The sequence below is a fragment of the Physeter macrocephalus genome, unplaced genomic scaffold (assembly GCF_002837175.3).
Source record: "Physeter macrocephalus isolate SW-GA unplaced genomic scaffold, ASM283717v5 random_310, whole genome shotgun sequence".
Classification (NCBI taxonomy): Eukaryota; Metazoa; Chordata; class Mammalia; order Artiodactyla; family Physeteridae; genus Physeter; species Physeter macrocephalus.
The window spans coordinates 1-18,173 of NW_021145613.1; the positions used below are offsets into that span (position 1 = coordinate 1).

An 18,173-nucleotide genomic window follows, 5' to 3' on the forward strand; every position below is an offset into this window, starting at 1 on the left:
TGTACCTCACAATTAGGAATATTGATCGTAAACCCAGGTTATCCATGATGTCATGATATTTTAGAGGTTGTTAATGTCAGTCTTAAAAATTGGATCAAGGCTGGTCAACTGTATGCTTATCTTAATTGAGAGTCAGTTCTTTAGTATCTGTAAGCTTAGCCTCATGACTTTTGATACTGATAACTCATAACTTAATGAGTTAAGTATGGTTTGAGAAATGGGTGTCCCACAGTAGCTTTTGACCATTGGATTTCACAGTATCCATATACATGCAGAAGCCATTTCCAGGTCTAATTGTACTGACTCCCATGCTTATTATAATCTGGCCTAAGAAGGCTTGGGATTCTTTTTTTCTTTTTTAAGCCTTGGAATTCTGACTGCATGGCTCAGGCAATTTGCTCAATATATATCAAATAAGTTCATTACAGTTTGATATTAGGAAACAAATTTTCTTTAAAATTACAGTGGAATGTTTTGTGTCCTATTTTGTAATTATAAAAAGAAACAAAGGTTTCATTGTAGGAAAATTCTACCATCTGTCTTTTCTATCTTATTTGTTATTTTCCCTTGTAGCCTAACTGAGTCTCCATTCAAAGTTCATTTGGAAAAACTCAGTTTGAGGCAAAAGAAGCTGGATGAAGACCTGCAATTATACCAGACATCTCTGGAGCTTAAATTAAAACATAGCACTGTCCATGTGGATGAGTTGTGTCCTCTCATTGTCCCCAATCCGGGAGTTGCTGTCATTCATGACTATGCAGATTGGGTTAAGGAAGCATCAGGAGACTTATTGGAACCACAAAGTGAGTATGGACTATACTTCTAACCCTTGATGCCCCAGGAACAGGAGTAGGAGCATATGTTCATAGGAGGACACAATTTCCTTGTACCAGTGTAGTGGTGGATGCCTGAGCTTGCACTTATCTGTAGTTGAGTTGGGATGAGCAAAATCTCAAGCAGGAAGAAATCACATCATTGTTTATCATTACTCTTATGACCCTGTTCAAAGGAACTGTAGCCAGTCACATCCTGTGGATTTATAAAATTAGATCCCTTACCCCACCCGGAGAACATAGGGGGAGAGAGATCCTACCTAAGCCCTACCCATTCTTCCATGTCCAACTCAAGTCCCACTTGTTCTTCCCAACAGCTTTGGTGGTTATAACTTCCCTTCCTGACTTCTCTCACTATTACCTCTCTATAATGATTCTGATCATGTTTTTCTGAGCCAATACTTCCATAAAGTGCTTTTCTAATTTGGGCACTTACTATTTCAAGTAGTAGAAAAATTACGTTTCACACAACATTTCACATCACTTTTATTGAAAAATGGGGACTATTAGAATGTTCCATACCACACGTTTGGGGAAGTGTTTATGTTCATTTCTTTGTGTTTGCTGTAGTTGTCTTATCTCTTCAAATATGTGAGTCATCTTCCCAATGCATACTTGTAAGTAGCTTAAGGTGGTAAACAGTGCTTCCTTTTTGTTTTCCTTTGTGAGGGGCAATATAGCATTAGTAGTTAAGAGTATAAAGTTGGACTCCGATTACTTGAGTTTGAATCCTGGCTCTGTTACGTCTTGCCTGTAACTTTGAGCAAGTCACTTAATGCTCTGTACCTCAGTTTCCTCATCTGTAAAATGAAGATGGTAACTATTGTATAGTTATATTGTGTAGATGAGAGTTGGTTTACTCCTAAGTGCTTTGAACAGTATCATTTAGGCTCACTAAAATGTTAGACTGTGCCTATAGCAGATAATAATCTCTCACAAGTTTTCAGAGCACTTTATATTTCTTAAAGCATTTTTTGAACAGAATTTGATCAAATTAGAGGATTTTTCTCTATCATTTGAGACTATATGTAGCCATAATTAGGCTAGAGGAACCTGTTTAAAGGAGCCTGGAGTTACATTTATGTAAGTACCATGGATACATGGAGTGAGCAGGCAGTCATACCACACACCTCTGGAGCTTGTAAGACACAGGTGAGTGAGGTGGAGACAGATTCAGGAAAATCAACTTGAGTCGTTGTTTGGGGTATTTATTAATTTATGTTTTTTTAATGCCACATAAAGTGATCCCCTCTCTGTAGTCATTGTATGGCTTCATGTCATTGTATTATTTTCCTGTCCCTTCCTTAGTTGTGAAGCACTGGAGCCTAACATGGACATTATGTGAAGCTCTATGGGGCCACCTGAAGGAGCTTGACAGCCAGCTGGATGAGCCCACTGAATACATTCAGATTCTGGAGCGAAGAAGAGCTTTCTCTCGCTGGCTATCCCATACTGCTGCACCTCAAATTGAGGAGGAAGTCTCCTTAACCCGAAAAGACAACCCTGTGGAGGCTGTCTTCAGCTACCTCACGGGCAAGAGGATCAGTGAGGCCTGCTCCCTGGCCCAGCAGTCAGGTAGGGCATGCCGTCCTTCTCTGCACCACTGCCTACTTCCTACTCACTGTCCCTACCCCTTAATCGTGCGTTTGCCCTTGTCTTCTAACCCGAATATTAAGTATAAACTTCCCAGGAAGATCACCGGTTCCTCCAGAATAGGTAGGGGCTCTGTCTTCCAGTTTTCCTTTTATAACCTTAAACTTTAAATTTTATTTATCTATCTATCTATTTATTTATTTATTTATTGGCTGCGTTGGGTCTTCGTTGCTGCGCGTGGGCTTTCTCTAGTTGCTGTGAGCGGGGGCTACTCTTGGTTGCGGTGCACGGGCTTCTTATTGCGGTGGCTTCTCTTGTCGTGGAACATGGGCTCTAGGCACGCAGGCTTCAGTAGTTGAGGCTCACGGGCTCTAGAGCGCAGGCTGAGTAGTTGAGGTGCGCGGGCTTAGTTGCTCCGCGGCATGTGGGATCTTCCCGGACCAGGGCTTGAACCCATGTCCCCTGCATTGGCAGGCCGATTCTTAACCACTGCGCCACCAGGGAAGTCCCTAGAATTTTTTTATTGCCTCAAGCCTTTGTATGTAAAATTTTTTATTAAAAGAGATACTAGACTCTAGAGAGTGAAAGACTCAACCATTTTCTTTATATCATACATTTGTTTTTCCTCTAGGTTTGAGTTTGCCATTTCTCAGTGTCATTATATAGTACCTGCTAGTTGGGCATGTTTACAGTTATGTCATCTCAGTTTTCATTATAGACCTTTGAATCAAATGATACTTCCCTCCATTTTACAGATGAGGTGCCTTGTGTAGGGTCACAGAAATAATAGTAAATCTGACACTGAACTCTGTGTTCTATACAATCTATATGTAATTAGTTTAAGCTACAATACTTTGAAGATTTTCTACCCAAACCAGAAACGGTAAGTTCTTGATCAGTATTTTAGCACTGCTGCAGAGAGCAGTCAGAGGTGTTTCTTGAGGGCCAGAAGAAATAAAATAATGCCCCCAAGTGTTTTCCCAAGTCTATAAATTCTCAGTATCACCGGAGAACTGTTTCTCTTGTAGGTGATCATCGTCTTGCCCTTCTTTTATCCCAGTTGGTTGGCAGCCAGTCGGTCCGGGAGCTGCTTACTATGCAGCTGGTAGATTGGCATCAGCTCCAGGCTGACTGTTTCATCCAGGAGGAGAGACTGCGCATCTTTGCCCTCTTGGCTGGAAAACCGGTATTTTCCTCTTTTCTCATAAACTTATATAAATTTTCTCATAGATTCAGGATTGCTTGAGGTTAAGGCAAAGAGCTATCTTTGTAAATTGTACACTATTACATATAACTAAGCAACTTGTATTTAACTTTCAGCAGAAATATTTTTAAATTTTAAACATACAACATGTACATTGTGGGGAAGAAATACTGGTTATATAGAAATTAAAATGTTAAAATTCACCATATCCCATATCATAGTGATAAACAACATAATTCATTGTCTGTCTTTCTAGACATATTTTAAGTCTATTTTGACATATATGTGTGCATATTTACACTTGTTATATATTCAAATAAAATGAATTATATATAGCAGTTCTGCAACCTTTTTTTTTTTAACTTACTGAATATGATCATTTTTCATGTTGTGGGGCCTCTCTTTTTTTAATAGCCACTTCTCTTCCATTTTATGAATGATATATCATAATTACTTTAAGCCAGTTTTCTTGCTGCCTGCCAATTTTGCTTGCCATCTTAAAGTCAATTTCCAAAAATGAAATCACTGATCAGAATTTATTCACATCTTAAAGTTGGCAGCTGTGGGCAATGCGTGTTTCTCACCTCTTCTCAGTGCTTACTGTCTAAGTCCACCCTATCACCTGCCACCAAGGGACTGTGTATTTTATATCTGGATCATTAACACTGCTATTTAAATCATTTACAATCAACTTGAATAAGTGAGCAACATGCAGGCCTGGCCAGTAACAAGGTAATGTATAATGTAGAGCTGTGATGGTGATTTTGTCTCCTGTAGGTATGGCACCTCTCAGAGCAGAAGCAAATCAATGTGTGCTCACAGTTGGATTGGAAACGGTCCCTGGCTGTTCATCTTTGGTATTTGCTCCCACCAACAGCCTCCATTTCCAAGGCACTCAGCATGTATGAAGAAGCATTTCAGGTATATGTATCCAGTATAGCCAAGCAAGAATCCTGGTAGGATTTCTGTTTTTGCCAGAAAAGTACTACAGAAAAAAAACCCATCAAATCACATTTCATAATACTTTTTCCTAACTGCTTTTTGAAAAGTACCATAGAATTGAAATGGACACAGGAAATCCGACGGGAAACTTCTTCAAGTTTCTGCTTCTATTTTGTTTAATACGATGAGTTTCCACAGTTTATTTTCTTATTGCTGTTCCTGCCTCAACATTGGAGGGTTTTTCTTCATTCCTAAAGCTGTCTTATTCCTTCAGGAATTCCCTGAGATATATAGCCTGACCTCATGTTTAGTATAGCCCCAAATTAGCAGGTCTGAAATTTGCCTCTAAATATCACTATATTTCATATTCCTTGTCCATTTGGAGGTTAAAGGATTATTAATGTTTTTAATGCCTTTATTTGGTTCTTTTCTTACTGTTCATTTTTATTGTCTGATATCATTTGCCAGAATTATCAATATTTGTCAGGAAAAAGAGAACACTAAAAAAAATTGAGTGTGATAAGAATTGTGGCAAGAAAGGTGGTGGGGTTAGTGAGAGCTGTCTGAGGTCTTTGCCAGTCCATTGAAGGCAGGTGGAATATGTCACTGATCAAAATAAGTTTAAAATCTTTGAAACACTCCTTTAGAGAATGTCACACCATTCTTAATACACATCTGAGTAACTGAGACACAGTAGAATCTAGTGAAACATACTAGCAGCTGATGTATTGTTTTATCAAATTCTTAACTTCAGAATACCTCTGAGGGTGACAGATATGCCTGCTGCCCACTTCCCTCATACCTGGAGGACTCTGGCTTTGTGGTAGAGGAGGAGCAAGACTCACAGAGACCTCTTCAAGATGTCTGCTTTCACCTTCTAAAACTCTATAGTGACAGGTAAATCAGAGCCATATGTTACAGTCACTCGAGGGTTCCATGAGCCCTAGGGAGTCCTTTCCCTTTTATATGTGGTCAAATTGCCGTAAGTCTATATAAGTTACCAAAATATAACTTACAGTAATTGAGTGCAAAGAGCATGGGAACTGGAATTAGAAATCTAAAAATTCACATTTTAAATCAACTATACTTAAATGAAATTGTTTTTTAAAAATCTAAAAATTATTTTAATCAACTTTAATGAGATACAGTTTTACACATAATGAAGTGTGTGTTTGATATGTTTTAATGTAATCTAACTACCATCACTATCAAGGTAACATTTACATTACCCTCAAAAAGTTACCTCATGTCCCTTTGCAATCAGTCCACACCACAGACAGCTACTGACTGACTTTTCATTACTGTAGATTAGTTTTGCTGTTATAGAATTTTATGTAATTGGGATCATTCTGTATGTTATCTGTTGTGCCTGGCTTCTTTTACCCAGCATAGTGATTTTGAGATTTATCCATGTTAATATGTGTATCAGAAATTTATTTATTTATTCATTTGTTAATGGACAGTTTTCTTGTTTTGGGCTATTAAGAATAAAGCTGCTGGGCTTCCCTGGTGGCGCAGTGGTTGCGCGTCCGCCTGCCGATGCAGGGGAACCGGGTTCGCGCCCCGGTCTGGGAGGATCCCACGTGCCGCGGAGCTGCTGCGCCCGTGAGCCATGGCCGCTGGGCCTGCGCTCCGGAGCCTGTGCTCCGCAACGGGAGAGGCCGCAGCAGAGGGAGGCCCGCATACCACAAAAAAAAAAAAAAAAAAAAAAGAATAAAGCTGCTATGAACATTTGTATCTAAAAATGTTTGTATCATTTTGCATTCCCACCAAGATCTGTAATTGCTCCATATCCTCTTCAAAACTTGGTATTGTCAGCTTTTAAAATTTTACCGTTTTAGTGGGCACAGAGTGGTGTGTCATTTTTGTGTGCTTAATAAGAAATTAATATAATATATTAACATGCTATTATATCTAATCAGATAATCAGAACTATCTCAGAGCTGTCTTTTTACCTTATCAGAAACACTGAGTGGTTTTCTCCAGTCAAAAGTATTAGCTCACATCTCATTTCATTTCTTTAAATACTTTCTTTTAAATTAACTTTATTAATTATAGAATAATACAGTCTTTTATTGTGGTAAAATACACATAATTAAAATTCTGTTTTAATTTGCATTTCCCTAATGCCTAATGGTGGCAGGCATTTTTTCATGTGCTTATTTACCATCTATCTATATATCTTCCTTGTTGAAATCTCTTTGAAACCTTTTGCCCCCCCTTTTTTAATAGGGTCACCTAATAGTTCTTTATTGTGTTGTAATAGTTCTTTATATATTTAGGGTGCAAGTCCTTTATTATAAATGTGTTTTTGCAATTATTTTCTCCCAATACACAGACACACAAGTTTTACATTTTTATAAAGTCCAATTTATTGAAGTTTTTTAACTGTAAAATCAGTTTCCTTAATAGATACAGAGCTGTCGAGGTTTTCCATTTATTCTTGAGTCAGTTTTGTTCATTTGTTTTTCCTAAGGAATTTGTCTGTTTCACCAAAGTCACCAAATTTATTAGCATAAAGTTCTTTATAACATTTCCATATTCTTTTATTTATTTATTCATTCATTCATTCATTCATTTTTTACCACGTTGGGTCTTCGTTGCTGCACACAGGCTTTCTCTAGTTGGCGGTGAGCAGGGGCTACTCTTCGTTGTGGTGGCTTCTGTTATTGCGGAGCCACGGGTTCTAGGCGTGCAGGCTTCAGTAGTTGTGGCACACGGACTTAGTTGCTTCGCAGCATGTGGGATCTTCCCGGACCAGGGGTCGAACCCGTGTCCGCTGCATTAGCAGGCAGATTCTAACCACTGAGCCACCAGGGAAGTCCCTCCTTATTCTTTTTTTAAAAAAAATTATTTATTTATTCATTTTTGGCTTCATTGGGTCTTTGTTGCTGCACGCAGGCTTTCTCTAGTTGCAGCGAGCGGGGGCTACTCTTTGTCGCGCTGTGCGGGCTTCTCATTGTGGTGGCCTCTCTCATTGTGGGGCACAGGCTCTAGGCACACAGGCTTCAGTAGTTGCGGCACGTGGGCTCAGTAGTTGTGGCTCGCGGGCTCCAGAGCACAGGCTCAGTAGTCGTGGCACACGGGCTTAGCTGCTCCACGGCATGCGGGATCCTTCCGGACCAGGGCTTGAACCCGTGTCCCCTGCATTGGCAGGAGGACTCTTAACCACTGCGCCACCAGGGAATCCCCCTTACTCTTTTTTTTAATGTCTGTAGGATGTGTGGCTGTGTCTCTTTCTTCCCTGATATTGGTATTTGTGTCTTCTCTCTTTTCCTCCTGATTAGTCTGTCTCCAGCTTTTGGTTTCATTGGTTATCTCTGTTAGTCATCTAGCTCAAAATGAATCATAAACCTAAATGTCAAACTTAAAACAGTAACCTCTTAGAAGAAAATCTTTGCAACTGTGGGTTAGGCAAAGATTTCTTAGATACCAAACACATAATCCATAAAAGAAAAAATTGATAAATTGGACTTTAACAAAATTAAAAACTACTACTCATTAGACAGACTGTTAAGAGAATGAAAAGATGAGCTACAAATTGGGAGAAGATACTTGCAATTCATATATCTGATAAAGGATTTTTATCCAGAACATGTGAAGAACTCTCTGAACTCAATAATAAGAAAACAAACAATCCAGTTTAAAAATTGGGAAAAATATTTAAAGGGATGCTTCACCAAAGAAGACCTACATATAAAGCCCATGAAAAGTTTTTATCAGTAGACACCAGGGCCATGCAAATTAAAGCCATCATGGGATGCCACTACCCATCTATTAGAATGGCTAAAAATTAAGACACCTGTACCAAATGTCATCATGGAAGCGGAGCAATTGGAATTCTCAACACTGCTGGGGAAAAATGTAAAATAATACTGGCACTTGGAAAAACAGTTTGGCGGCTTAAAAAGTTAAACATATGGCTACATACATATGATCCAGCCATTCCACTCCCAGGTATTTACCCAAGAGGAATGAAAACATATGTCTATTTATATGTTGATAGCAGCTTTATTTTAAAGGTCCAAAATGGGAAACAACCCAAATTTCCATCAACAGGTGATTAGATAAGCAAATTGTGGTATATCTATACAATGGAATACTATCTCAGCAGTAAGAAAGAATGAACTGTTGATAAACTGCAACAGCATGGTGAATCACAAAATACTTTTACTTATTTTTGAAGCGGTGAGAAAAAAAAATACCTCAAAAAATGTACCTACTGCTTGATTCCAATTTATGTAAAACTCTGGAAAATGCAAACTAATCTGTAATGATAGATCAGTAGTTGCCTGGGAAGGGTAGGTATAGGGAGGGACAGAAGAGAGGAATCACAGAGGTACTTAAGGAAACTTTTGGAGGTGATGGGTATGCTTGTTATCTTGACCTTGGTGGTAGTTTCACAGGTGTATATATATGTTTAAACTTATGAAAATTGTACATTCTAAATATGTACAGTTTATTGTATGTCAGTTTTTTTAATGTCAAAAAAAAGAAAAAAGGAAGAGGAAGAAAAGCATATATCTCAAAGTGCCAGAAATAGAGAAACCAAAGCCTGAATGAGATAATAAAGCGTTCTTCTCATGTAAAGTAGAATTGCTATGACTAAAACCCTTACATAAACTGTAAGGAACTGCACTGTATAATGGCTGCTATTCTCATAAGACTAGTTTAAATTAATTTTTAAATTTAATTACTTATTCACACTAGCCATATTTCAAGTGTTTAATAGCCATATGTGTCTAGTGGCTATCTTATTGGTCAAGGCAGATTATAGAACATTTCCATCATCACAGAGTTCAGTTTGACAGCACCGGTCAAGAAAAACTACTCATTACTTGGGGAGGTATTAGGAACTTGTAAAACGTCTGGGATCTTAGGTGAAAGGGAAAAGTTTTGGTTGGTAATCAAGGCCCAGATCTTTAAAACTTGTAGGTGTGGGATCTTAGTTTTTACTATTCTTATGGTCTGGGACTTGGAAGCTAAGAACATAACACATAAACTGGTCCAGAATCTTTGAAGTCCCTGGGCTCTCAGCAGAAAAAAAGTGAAAGTCTGTAGGGAGACTTTCAAACCTGGATTTCTATATAAAGAATAATACCTACTGTAGACAAAATCAAAAGTAAGATTTACAAGCCACAGAAGGAAATAACCATCATTAAGACTGGTTAGCTATTGGGACTTCCCTAATGGTACAGTGGTTAAGACTCCACACTCCCTACGCAGGGGGCCCGGGTTCAGTCCCTGGTCTGAGAAATAAGATCCCACCTGCCACTGGGCAACTAAGCCCGTGCGCCACAACTAGAGAAGCCCGTGCGCTACAATGAAGACCCAGCGCAGCCAAAACAAATGAATAAATAAATCTGAATTTAAAAAAATAAAACAACAACAAAAAAGACTAGTTAGCTGTTCAAACAAACAGGTGAAGTAGCATTCCAGCAACTTCAGATAGTAAAACAACCTGAAAGGTACTAAATAACTTATATATATATATTTTTTTTGATAGATCTTCATTGGAGTCTAATGGCTTCACCATACTGTGTTAGTTTCTGTTGTACAACAAAGTGAATCAGCCATATGCATACATATGTCCCCATATCCCCTCCCTCTTGAGCCTCCCTCCCATCCTCCCTATCCCACACCTCTAGGTCATCGCAGAGCACCGAGCTGATCTCCCTGTGCTATGTGGCTGCTTCCCACTAGCTGTCTGTTTTACATTTGGTAGTATATATATGTCGATGCTACTCTCACTTCACCCCAGCTTCCCCCTCCCACCCCATGTCCTCAAGTCCATTCTCTATGTCTGCATCTTTATTGTTACCCTGCTACTAGGTTTATCAGTACCTTTTTTTTTTTTTTTTTAGATTCTATATATATGCGTTAGCATGTGGTATTTGTTTTTCTCTTTCTGACTTATTTCAGTCTGTATGACAGACTCTAGGTCCATCCACCTCACTACAAATAACTCAGTTTCGTTTCTTTTTATGGCTGAGTAACATTCCATTGTATATATGTGCCACATCTTCTTTATCCATTCATCTGTCGATGGACATTTAGGTTGCTTCCATGTCCTGGCAATTGTAAATAGTGCTGCAGTGAACATTGTGGTACATGTCTCTTTTTGAATTAACGTGTATTTTTAAAATGGTTATGAAAAGTAATTGATACTACAGTGAAAGAATGGAAGGGAGAGAGAGTTGTGAAGACTCCCTGTACCAGGATGGTAAAAATAGACCAAACAGATACCAGCAAACCTGGTAGAAGAGCCACCGAAGAGAAGGTGCCTTGGTTTTTGGTAGATCGGTAATGTGGCTGAACCTGGAGGAGGAAGGTTATAAGGCTTATGATGCTTCTGCTCCCGGGTGCCTGCCTTTATTGTTTTGTTAAGTTGTAGCTGAGACAGTTGACTCGTCCAGTACAGGTGTTCTGCTGGCTGGGTTTGGTAACTCTCAGCACATTCTCCTTTGCAGACATTATGATCTCAACCAGCTGCTGGAGCCTCGAAGCGTAACAGCAGATCCTTTGGACTACCGCCTAAGCTGGCACTTGTGGGAGGTGCTGCGGGCTCTTAACTACACCCATCTCTCAGAGCAGTGTGAGGGTGTGCTGCAGGCCAGTTATGCTGGCCAGCTGGAAAGTGAGGGGCTCTGGGAGTGGGCCATCTTTGTCCTCCTGCACATTGACAACTCAAGGTGAGTGAGAAGCCATCAAACACACTGGTTGCATCCAGCGCTACAGGGCAATGCCAAAGGAATTCTCTTAGGGTTCAGTTCAGCAAGTAAGTATTTAGAATGTATTTTTGGGTCCAGCCTTGTGATAAACCTTAAGACAGTTCAACCTGCAGCCCAGACTGTCTCTGTATTCATGTGAACACGTTAAAAAGGAAGATTGCCTTTGATTAAGTGCCAAATTGTGCTATTTATCATAAGGCCTCCCAGTAGTCTGAGAAGGGAGAAGAGATCTCTGTGAACTGCAGAATCTCTGAGTCTCTCTAGAGATAAGATTCAAAGTATGTGTAAATTTGGTATAGGAAATAATTAAGTGGGAAGGAAAGATATGCCCGGGTGGGGAAACCCCATTAACTAGGCACAAATTCCTTGAATGTGGCATGTTTAGAATTATGCAGAAATAGTGCTGTCTGAGTTGGATCTGTGGAGTAATGGTTGGCAGGGAGGGACCCTGCTTTTTCTTTACTGGCCCTTCCCTTTCCATCCACCCACCCCTATCCCTCAAGTTTGATAGTGTTGTATTTACCTATTTACCAATACAGTCTTGCTTAGATGTGTAATGTTTTGGTTCTTTGTCCTGAACAAAAACCAGAGAAACACCGCTGCTCCGTGCTTTGAATGAGATGAAGTTGGAGGTTTTTTGTTAATGGTAGCAGCATGGCATAACACTAAGAACAAAAACATTTATATAATACTTTGTTATGTAATGCTTTTATATATCTTTATACACTGTTGCAAGTACTTTAAATATATTAACTCATTGAATGCTCATAATGAACCTATGAGACACTCTTACTGTCTATTTTATAGATGAGCAACCCAAGGGATAGAGAGGTTAGGTAACTTTTGTTCAAGGTCACATAGGTACTAAATGGCAGAGTGAGCCTTTCAACTCAAGACACCCAGAGTCTGTGCTCTTAATCATTGTACTATACTATCTGTCATGTCGTAGGGCATGGAAAGAAGTTGTTTTGTAGTCAGAGCTTTCTAAATTCTGGCTCCACCATGTACTCACTTTGACCTAAGGTAGAGCTTACTTCACTTTTGACTTTGAGTAAAGACACTCTCTAGACCTCAGTTTTTTAAAATATTAATCTCTATTCAAAGGTGACTGTGGAATTAAAAGTGTAAAGCATCTAGCACAACCTTACTTTTAAGGAATTTCTCTTTCCTCTTGCTCCTTACCAGGAAACAAAATGATCCCAGAATTTTCCTCTGAGTTTATTTAAACACACTCATGGAGAATTTCACATGGTAAAAGGCTGGCTGATGGGATGATTGATGATTGGCTGTGGGAAAGCAGATCCTATTTCTTAAAGGGGAGGAAAAAAGGAGGCAGTTGTCATGAGATTGGGAGTCCTTTGAAAAACCTAGGAGTTGAGAAAAGAATCTAAGATGAGGAGAATAGCTTTGATCTGAAATTAAAATGACTGATCCTTTGGCCCAGACAAAGAAAGACTCTATTTAAGTGGCCTTGAGAGCAGAAAGATTGAGTTTAGCCTAAGTCTAGCAGTAAAGAGAAAATGAATTAGGAAGCCTGATGACTTTTAAGGGGAAAAACGACCTGGAAGAGACCTTACGTTTAAAAACTACTTTGTTTTCTTGCATTGACCACGTGAGAGAGAGGGCAGGAAGGAGGTTAGGAATAAACTGCAGAGTGCTTGGTGGATCTAGAATTCCCCTATCCCAGTCCTTCATCTCCTGTTAGAGAAAGGAAACAAAGAAATGAGCCTACTGGGATGAACACACACACACTACTATATATAAGATCGATAACCAACAAGGACCTACTGTAGAGCACAGGGAACTCTACTCAATATTCTTTGATAACCTATATGAGAAAAAAATATAAAAAAGAATGAATATATGTACATGTATAACTGAATCACTTTGCTGTACACCTGAAACTAACACAACATTGTAAATCAACTGTACTCCAATAAAATTTTTAAAAAGAAAAGAAATGAGCCGAGTCAGGAGAAAACCTTTTCGGGGTAGTGGGCAACCTTCCCAAGAGTATTCGTTTTCAGACTTCTTGACCATGAAAATATAATGTGCTTCTATTCTGTTTCATTTTTAAAATTAATGCTGGTGTGATAGCTTTTTAAGTGAAGTTTGAGGTGATTCACTAAGGGTCAGGACCTGCAGTTTAAGAGACTGCCTCACGGGCCACTGTGAGCCTTCTGAGGCAGCCTTCTCCATCAGTGAGAATGAGATTTATCCCAACTGACCTTTCCTCCTATAGCATGCGTGAGAAGGCTGTTCGAGAGCTGCTTACGCGGCACTGCCAACTGTTGGAGACCCCTGAATCTTGGGCTAAGGAGATTTTCCTGACCGAGAAGCTTTGTGTGCCTGCTGAGTGGATTCATGAGGCCAAAGCAGTGCGAGCACACATGGAATCCGACAGGCACTTGGAGGCCCTCTATTTATTTAAAGCGGGGCACTGGAACCGCTGCCACAAACTCGTCATCCAACATTTAGCTTCTGGTGAGTGCTTCAGACTAGGCCCTGTGTCTCCTGGAATTACCCCCAATTCTTCCAATCTCTTAGCCCATGATGAGTCGGGCCAGAAATGATGATCAGAACAGGATATGGCAGACTTGAATCAGATCACACTTTGTAAAAGCTCTCTGTGCAGAAGATGCTTGGTAAGGGTGAGAGGCGGGGTCAATAGCAATATTGTTATGTTCCCATTTGCCAGGAATATTCTTGATCTTCACTGATTATGTTAAGCTCTTTGTTTATTTAGGGAGTTTTATTCAGCAACACCAGAAATGTCTGTTTGGGAAACTGAAGCCAGAAATTCTTCACAGTTTTCTTAAGAGAATTTCAAAGTATCTACTGTAATTCTCAAGTCTGACCCAACATAATTTTCCCTTTCTTCCTGTCTTAGATCTTTCTGCCATGTCCTTCCTCTGTGCACTTTTGGTCAATATTTTGTTTCTTCAGATGCCATTATTAACGAGAACTATGACTACCTGAAGGGGTTCTTGGAAGACCTGGCACCCCCGGAGCGCAGCAGCCTAATCCAGGACTGGGAAACATCTGGGCTTGTTTACCTGGACTACATTCGGGTCATTGAAATGCTCCATCATATACAGCAGGTACCTGAGTTCCTTAAACCACGGCCTAGTTTCCCCTTTCCCTGGCCCACAGAGCCATAGTGACCTCCAAAGGCTTGAGCGATGACTTGAAAAACTCATTGGCAGAGATAGCACTGTCAGTGCAGGAGGGATATTTTGATGAAGCTAATTTGATGTAGCTACTGTGACAGCTCTATCAAAACTTTAAAAGGTTTTTTGGTGCTTATTGCCAAGTAAGTAGTGTGTACAGTGGACATTCCTAAGGCTTGTCCATAGTCAGTCTCCTCCCCTTGTTCTCCCCTTTTCCCCTAGTTTTAAATGAGAAGCTTAGGGTTGAGAGATAAAGTAAGGTCAGAGATTTGGTGAGGATGTTTCACATAACATTTGGCATGAAAGTAATTGATTTCTGGTGTTAACAAAGCCACAGTTCCTGTTAATATCTGCATAATTAAGTGCTGATTCTTAGTTGGAGTCAGGAGACTTAAATTAAGTGCTGGTTTGGGCTCCACCTCTCATTGTGTGCTCTTAAGAAATCAATACCATGTTTGTGAACCCAGATTTATGTAGATTTTTGGTGCTGTGTTAAAGCTTGCTAGTTACATGGTTCACGAATGGTGATTTCAAGACTTGCCCAATCCTAGGCCCTGTACACTATATTGCTTTCCTCTTGTATATAATTGCTAAGGTCTTGTCTTATCCTCAGCGACTAGGCTGGATGGTGGTGACATGGCACTGCTGGCCAGCTTCTTGGGTTTTCTCCTCCCTCACCTCACTCTTGTTTCAGTGTTGCATAGTCAGTCTATGGGTAGGATGGAGTGATGGGAGCTCCTCTTGGCCTAATTGGTTTCTCTGCTTCTTTGTAGGTGGATTGCTCAGGTTATGAGCTAGAGCAGTTACATACCAAAGTGACCTCACTGTGCAACCGGATAGAGCAGATCCAGTGTTACAATGCCAAGGATCGCCTGGCTCAGTCAGGTCAGCCTCTCGCCTCCTCCCCCTTCCTGCCTGCTCATTGCCTGTCTTTATGATTATTATACCCACACCTCACCCCCAGTCCTTTGGAGCTTACTCTGCTCTTTTTCTCCAGACATGGCCAAACGTGTAGCCAACCTGCTGCGGGTGGTACTGAGCCTTCAGCATGCCCCTGATGCAACCTCCGACTCAACGCCAGACCCTCAGCGAGTCCCTTTGCGCCTGTTGGCTCCCCACATTGGCCGGCTCCCCATGCCTGAGGACTATGCCTTGGAGGAACTGCGCAGTCTCACACAGTCCTACCTGCGTGAGCTGACTGTTGGGAGCCAGTGAGCCCCAGGCTCCCCGCACCACACTCACATGCCAATTCACACTCACTACGCAGAGGTCCCCTACATTGAGTTGATTGGCACCATTTGCCATTCTCTGGGCTGGCCATGGAATCCACCCTCCCTTCCTGCTGCCCAAGCAGCAACCTCCAGTTGTTCACAGATTTCTTAATACTAAACACAGCATAAGGGCTTTTGGAACCCCAAAAAAAGGATCCAAGTCTCTTTTTTACCATCCTCAAGACTATTCTTTTTTTTTTTTTTTTTTTTTTTTTTTCCCTTTCTTTGTTTAAATGGTCAGTAAAAAGCATCGGTAAAGCACCTTTGGCAGAATTCCCCCACTCCCTAAGAACCAGGGAGTGCTTTTTCTCCCTCAGCCATTCTGGATCTTGTGACTCTCGATGCCAAACTGCTACCCTACTCCTGCCCTTTTATACTAGGACTCTTTAGCAGGAGTGGGACAGGTGATGGGACAAATGTGTTGACCTAGGACTGTCCTCCCTTAACAAGTGAACTATCCACAGAAGAAAGGAGAATCTGTCTCTGAAGTAGGTTGTTGATTAACACTGACTTTTGGAGTCAGAAGAGGGTTGGACTGAATTAGGAAGCAGAACAGGGTCTTTCTGACCCATTTAGGGTAGAAGTGAGTGCCTGCCATGGAGGGATGGGGCTTCAGGGCTTGATTGTTCTTCCTGCCTTGAATGTTCTGTGAACACCAAACCTTCCCTGTGCAGGAGCTCTTGGTCACAGATCACACATCTCTGGGAAACTCCCAGAACTCAGTTTGGTGCCTGATTTTCAGTCATCTTGCTAGGCCTCCTGTCTGGATTTGCCTGAAGAGTTTGGATGAAACATGGCAGGTTAGGTAGCCCTTCCTGTCCCTCCCACTCTAGCCCAGAGCATTTCCCACCCTCCATTTACAGTCCCAGAAGGTGAAACCATCACTGAGGCAGGCAAGGATCTGGGCTTCAGGGGGAGGCAGGGGGCTTTTGCTACACTGCTGCCCATAGCTGTGGGGAGCCCCAGGTAATGGTCTGAGACTGCTGGTGTGAGGGCTGCCACAGACAACATGGCCATGCCTCCCTGGGTCTTTATGCATGAAGATTACGGAAAGGGTTTTATTAAAAAGTATACATACATATATATATATATATATGTATATGTATATATATATATATATATATATATAAATGACCGAGATTATTTTCCTCTTTTTCTGAAGCTACTTTCTTAAAAAAAATAAATAAAATGAAATGTTTATAGCATTCCTGGTATTGGCTTTCCTTTTGTGGTTTTGAGCCTTCTTGTCCCAAGGAGCTTTATGGTGGCCTTGTTTAATTTGCAGTCTAAAGAGAGACTGGCCGTGGGTTAATGAGAGAATAGTTGCAGACTAGATCAAAGGCTAGGTTTATAAGGGTCAATTTTGGGGTGAGGGGGGTTGAGATTATTGATGGATCCTGACTGCTGTACATTTATTTTTATGCACTTGGATTCCTAGTGGGGAATGGGGCAGGGTCTCAAATTGCCCAGTGGTATATATTTGGTATTCAAAGCCTCTCTGCTCTGGGGTTTTTGTTTTTAAACCTTGGCACTTCATCTTTCAGTTTCCACTGTGTAAAAGAGATAATGATCCCTGATGTTGCTGCTTCACAGAGCTGTGCTTGAGAGGGATCAAATGAGGCTGATAAGTAGGTTGGTTGGTTGGTTGGTTGGTTGTGTTAAATTGAAGATAAGAGCAATTTCCAGTGAGGATTAGGCCAAAGATTTCTGGGACATCGATGAGATGAACAAGCAGAGTGGGTCTTCCCAGTGGCTGGGGCTTCCCTTTAATTTGGGCCCCTGAGGATAAGGGTTACTCAGCTGGGACTCTCCCACCATTTCTGACTGACTGTGAACCTGAGCAAGTGAGTCACGGAGCATTTGCTGGACTTAGAGCAAAGAATTTGTTCTGCGTTCCTCACCAGAGGTGTTTTGTGAAAAGTGAGTGCTTTAGAAGTGGTTTGCCTTTAGAAATGTTAAGCACTGTGAATATGGGCAGTATTTCCTTTTAGGACAGGTATTTCCTTTTTAAAAAAACCTCTAAGTCAAATATTCATCACAGCAGCTATTTGCGTCACAGAGAATAGACTTCCAGTTAAAGTGAACAATAAAGATGGTAAGCGGTCTCTTCTATATTTCAAAATCCCATTGAAACAAATTTTTATAAAATGTAAGTTTCTCAAAAATATAAAAATAAGAACCAGTTGCCTCAAAACTCAACAGAGCTGTGGAATCCACAGCCTCATACAATGTTCAAAGTAAGTATTTCCTCAGCAGAATGCTGGAATAATGCCAAAATCAAAGTTAATAGAGGTCTGGAGATTAAATGTTGGATTAGCAGAGCCAATACCTGCAGGCGTAGCTGCTCTTTTTTAGATGTTTGACTCGTTTTGTTACTTTGTATTTCCAGGAAATTATTTCAGATTTTTTTTTTTTTTTTTTTTTTTTTT

At 40.5% G+C, this 18,173-nt stretch overlaps 1 protein-coding gene across 1 annotated transcript; it reads left to right on the forward strand.

Moving 5' to 3' along the window:
• Positions 1-454: 454 nt before the first annotated feature.
• Positions 455-16,898, forward strand: LOC114485016 (nucleoporin 98 and 96 precursor). The gene is made up of 10 exons (XM_028485178.2): positions 455-803; positions 2,142-2,408; positions 3,455-3,612; positions 4,408-4,551; positions 5,327-5,469; positions 11,043-11,264; positions 13,546-13,787; positions 14,250-14,404; positions 15,247-15,358; positions 15,471-16,898. Exons 1-10 carry the CDS (start codon positions 470-472, stop codon positions 15,686-15,688), a joined length of 1,995 nt encoding a protein of 664 aa, XP_028340979.1. The 5' UTR covers positions 455-469; the 3' UTR covers positions 15,689-16,898.
• The last annotated feature ends 1,275 nt before the right edge of the window (positions 16,899-18,173 follow it).

Bases quoted from the DNA above. Each gene is read 5' to 3' on its own strand.
- LOC114485016 (XM_028485178.2), top strand. From the start codon at position 470: ATGTTTTGTGTCCTATTTTGTAATTATAAAAAGAAACAAAGGTTTCAT. The intron at 4,552-5,326 runs GTATATGTATCC...TCTTAACTTCAG, and splicing joins TGTATGAAGAAGCATTTCAG to AATACCTCTGAGGGTGACAG. The intron at 14,405-15,246 runs GTACCTGAGTTC...GCTTCTTTGTAG, and splicing joins TGCTCCATCATATACAGCAG to GTGGATTGCTCAGGTTATGA.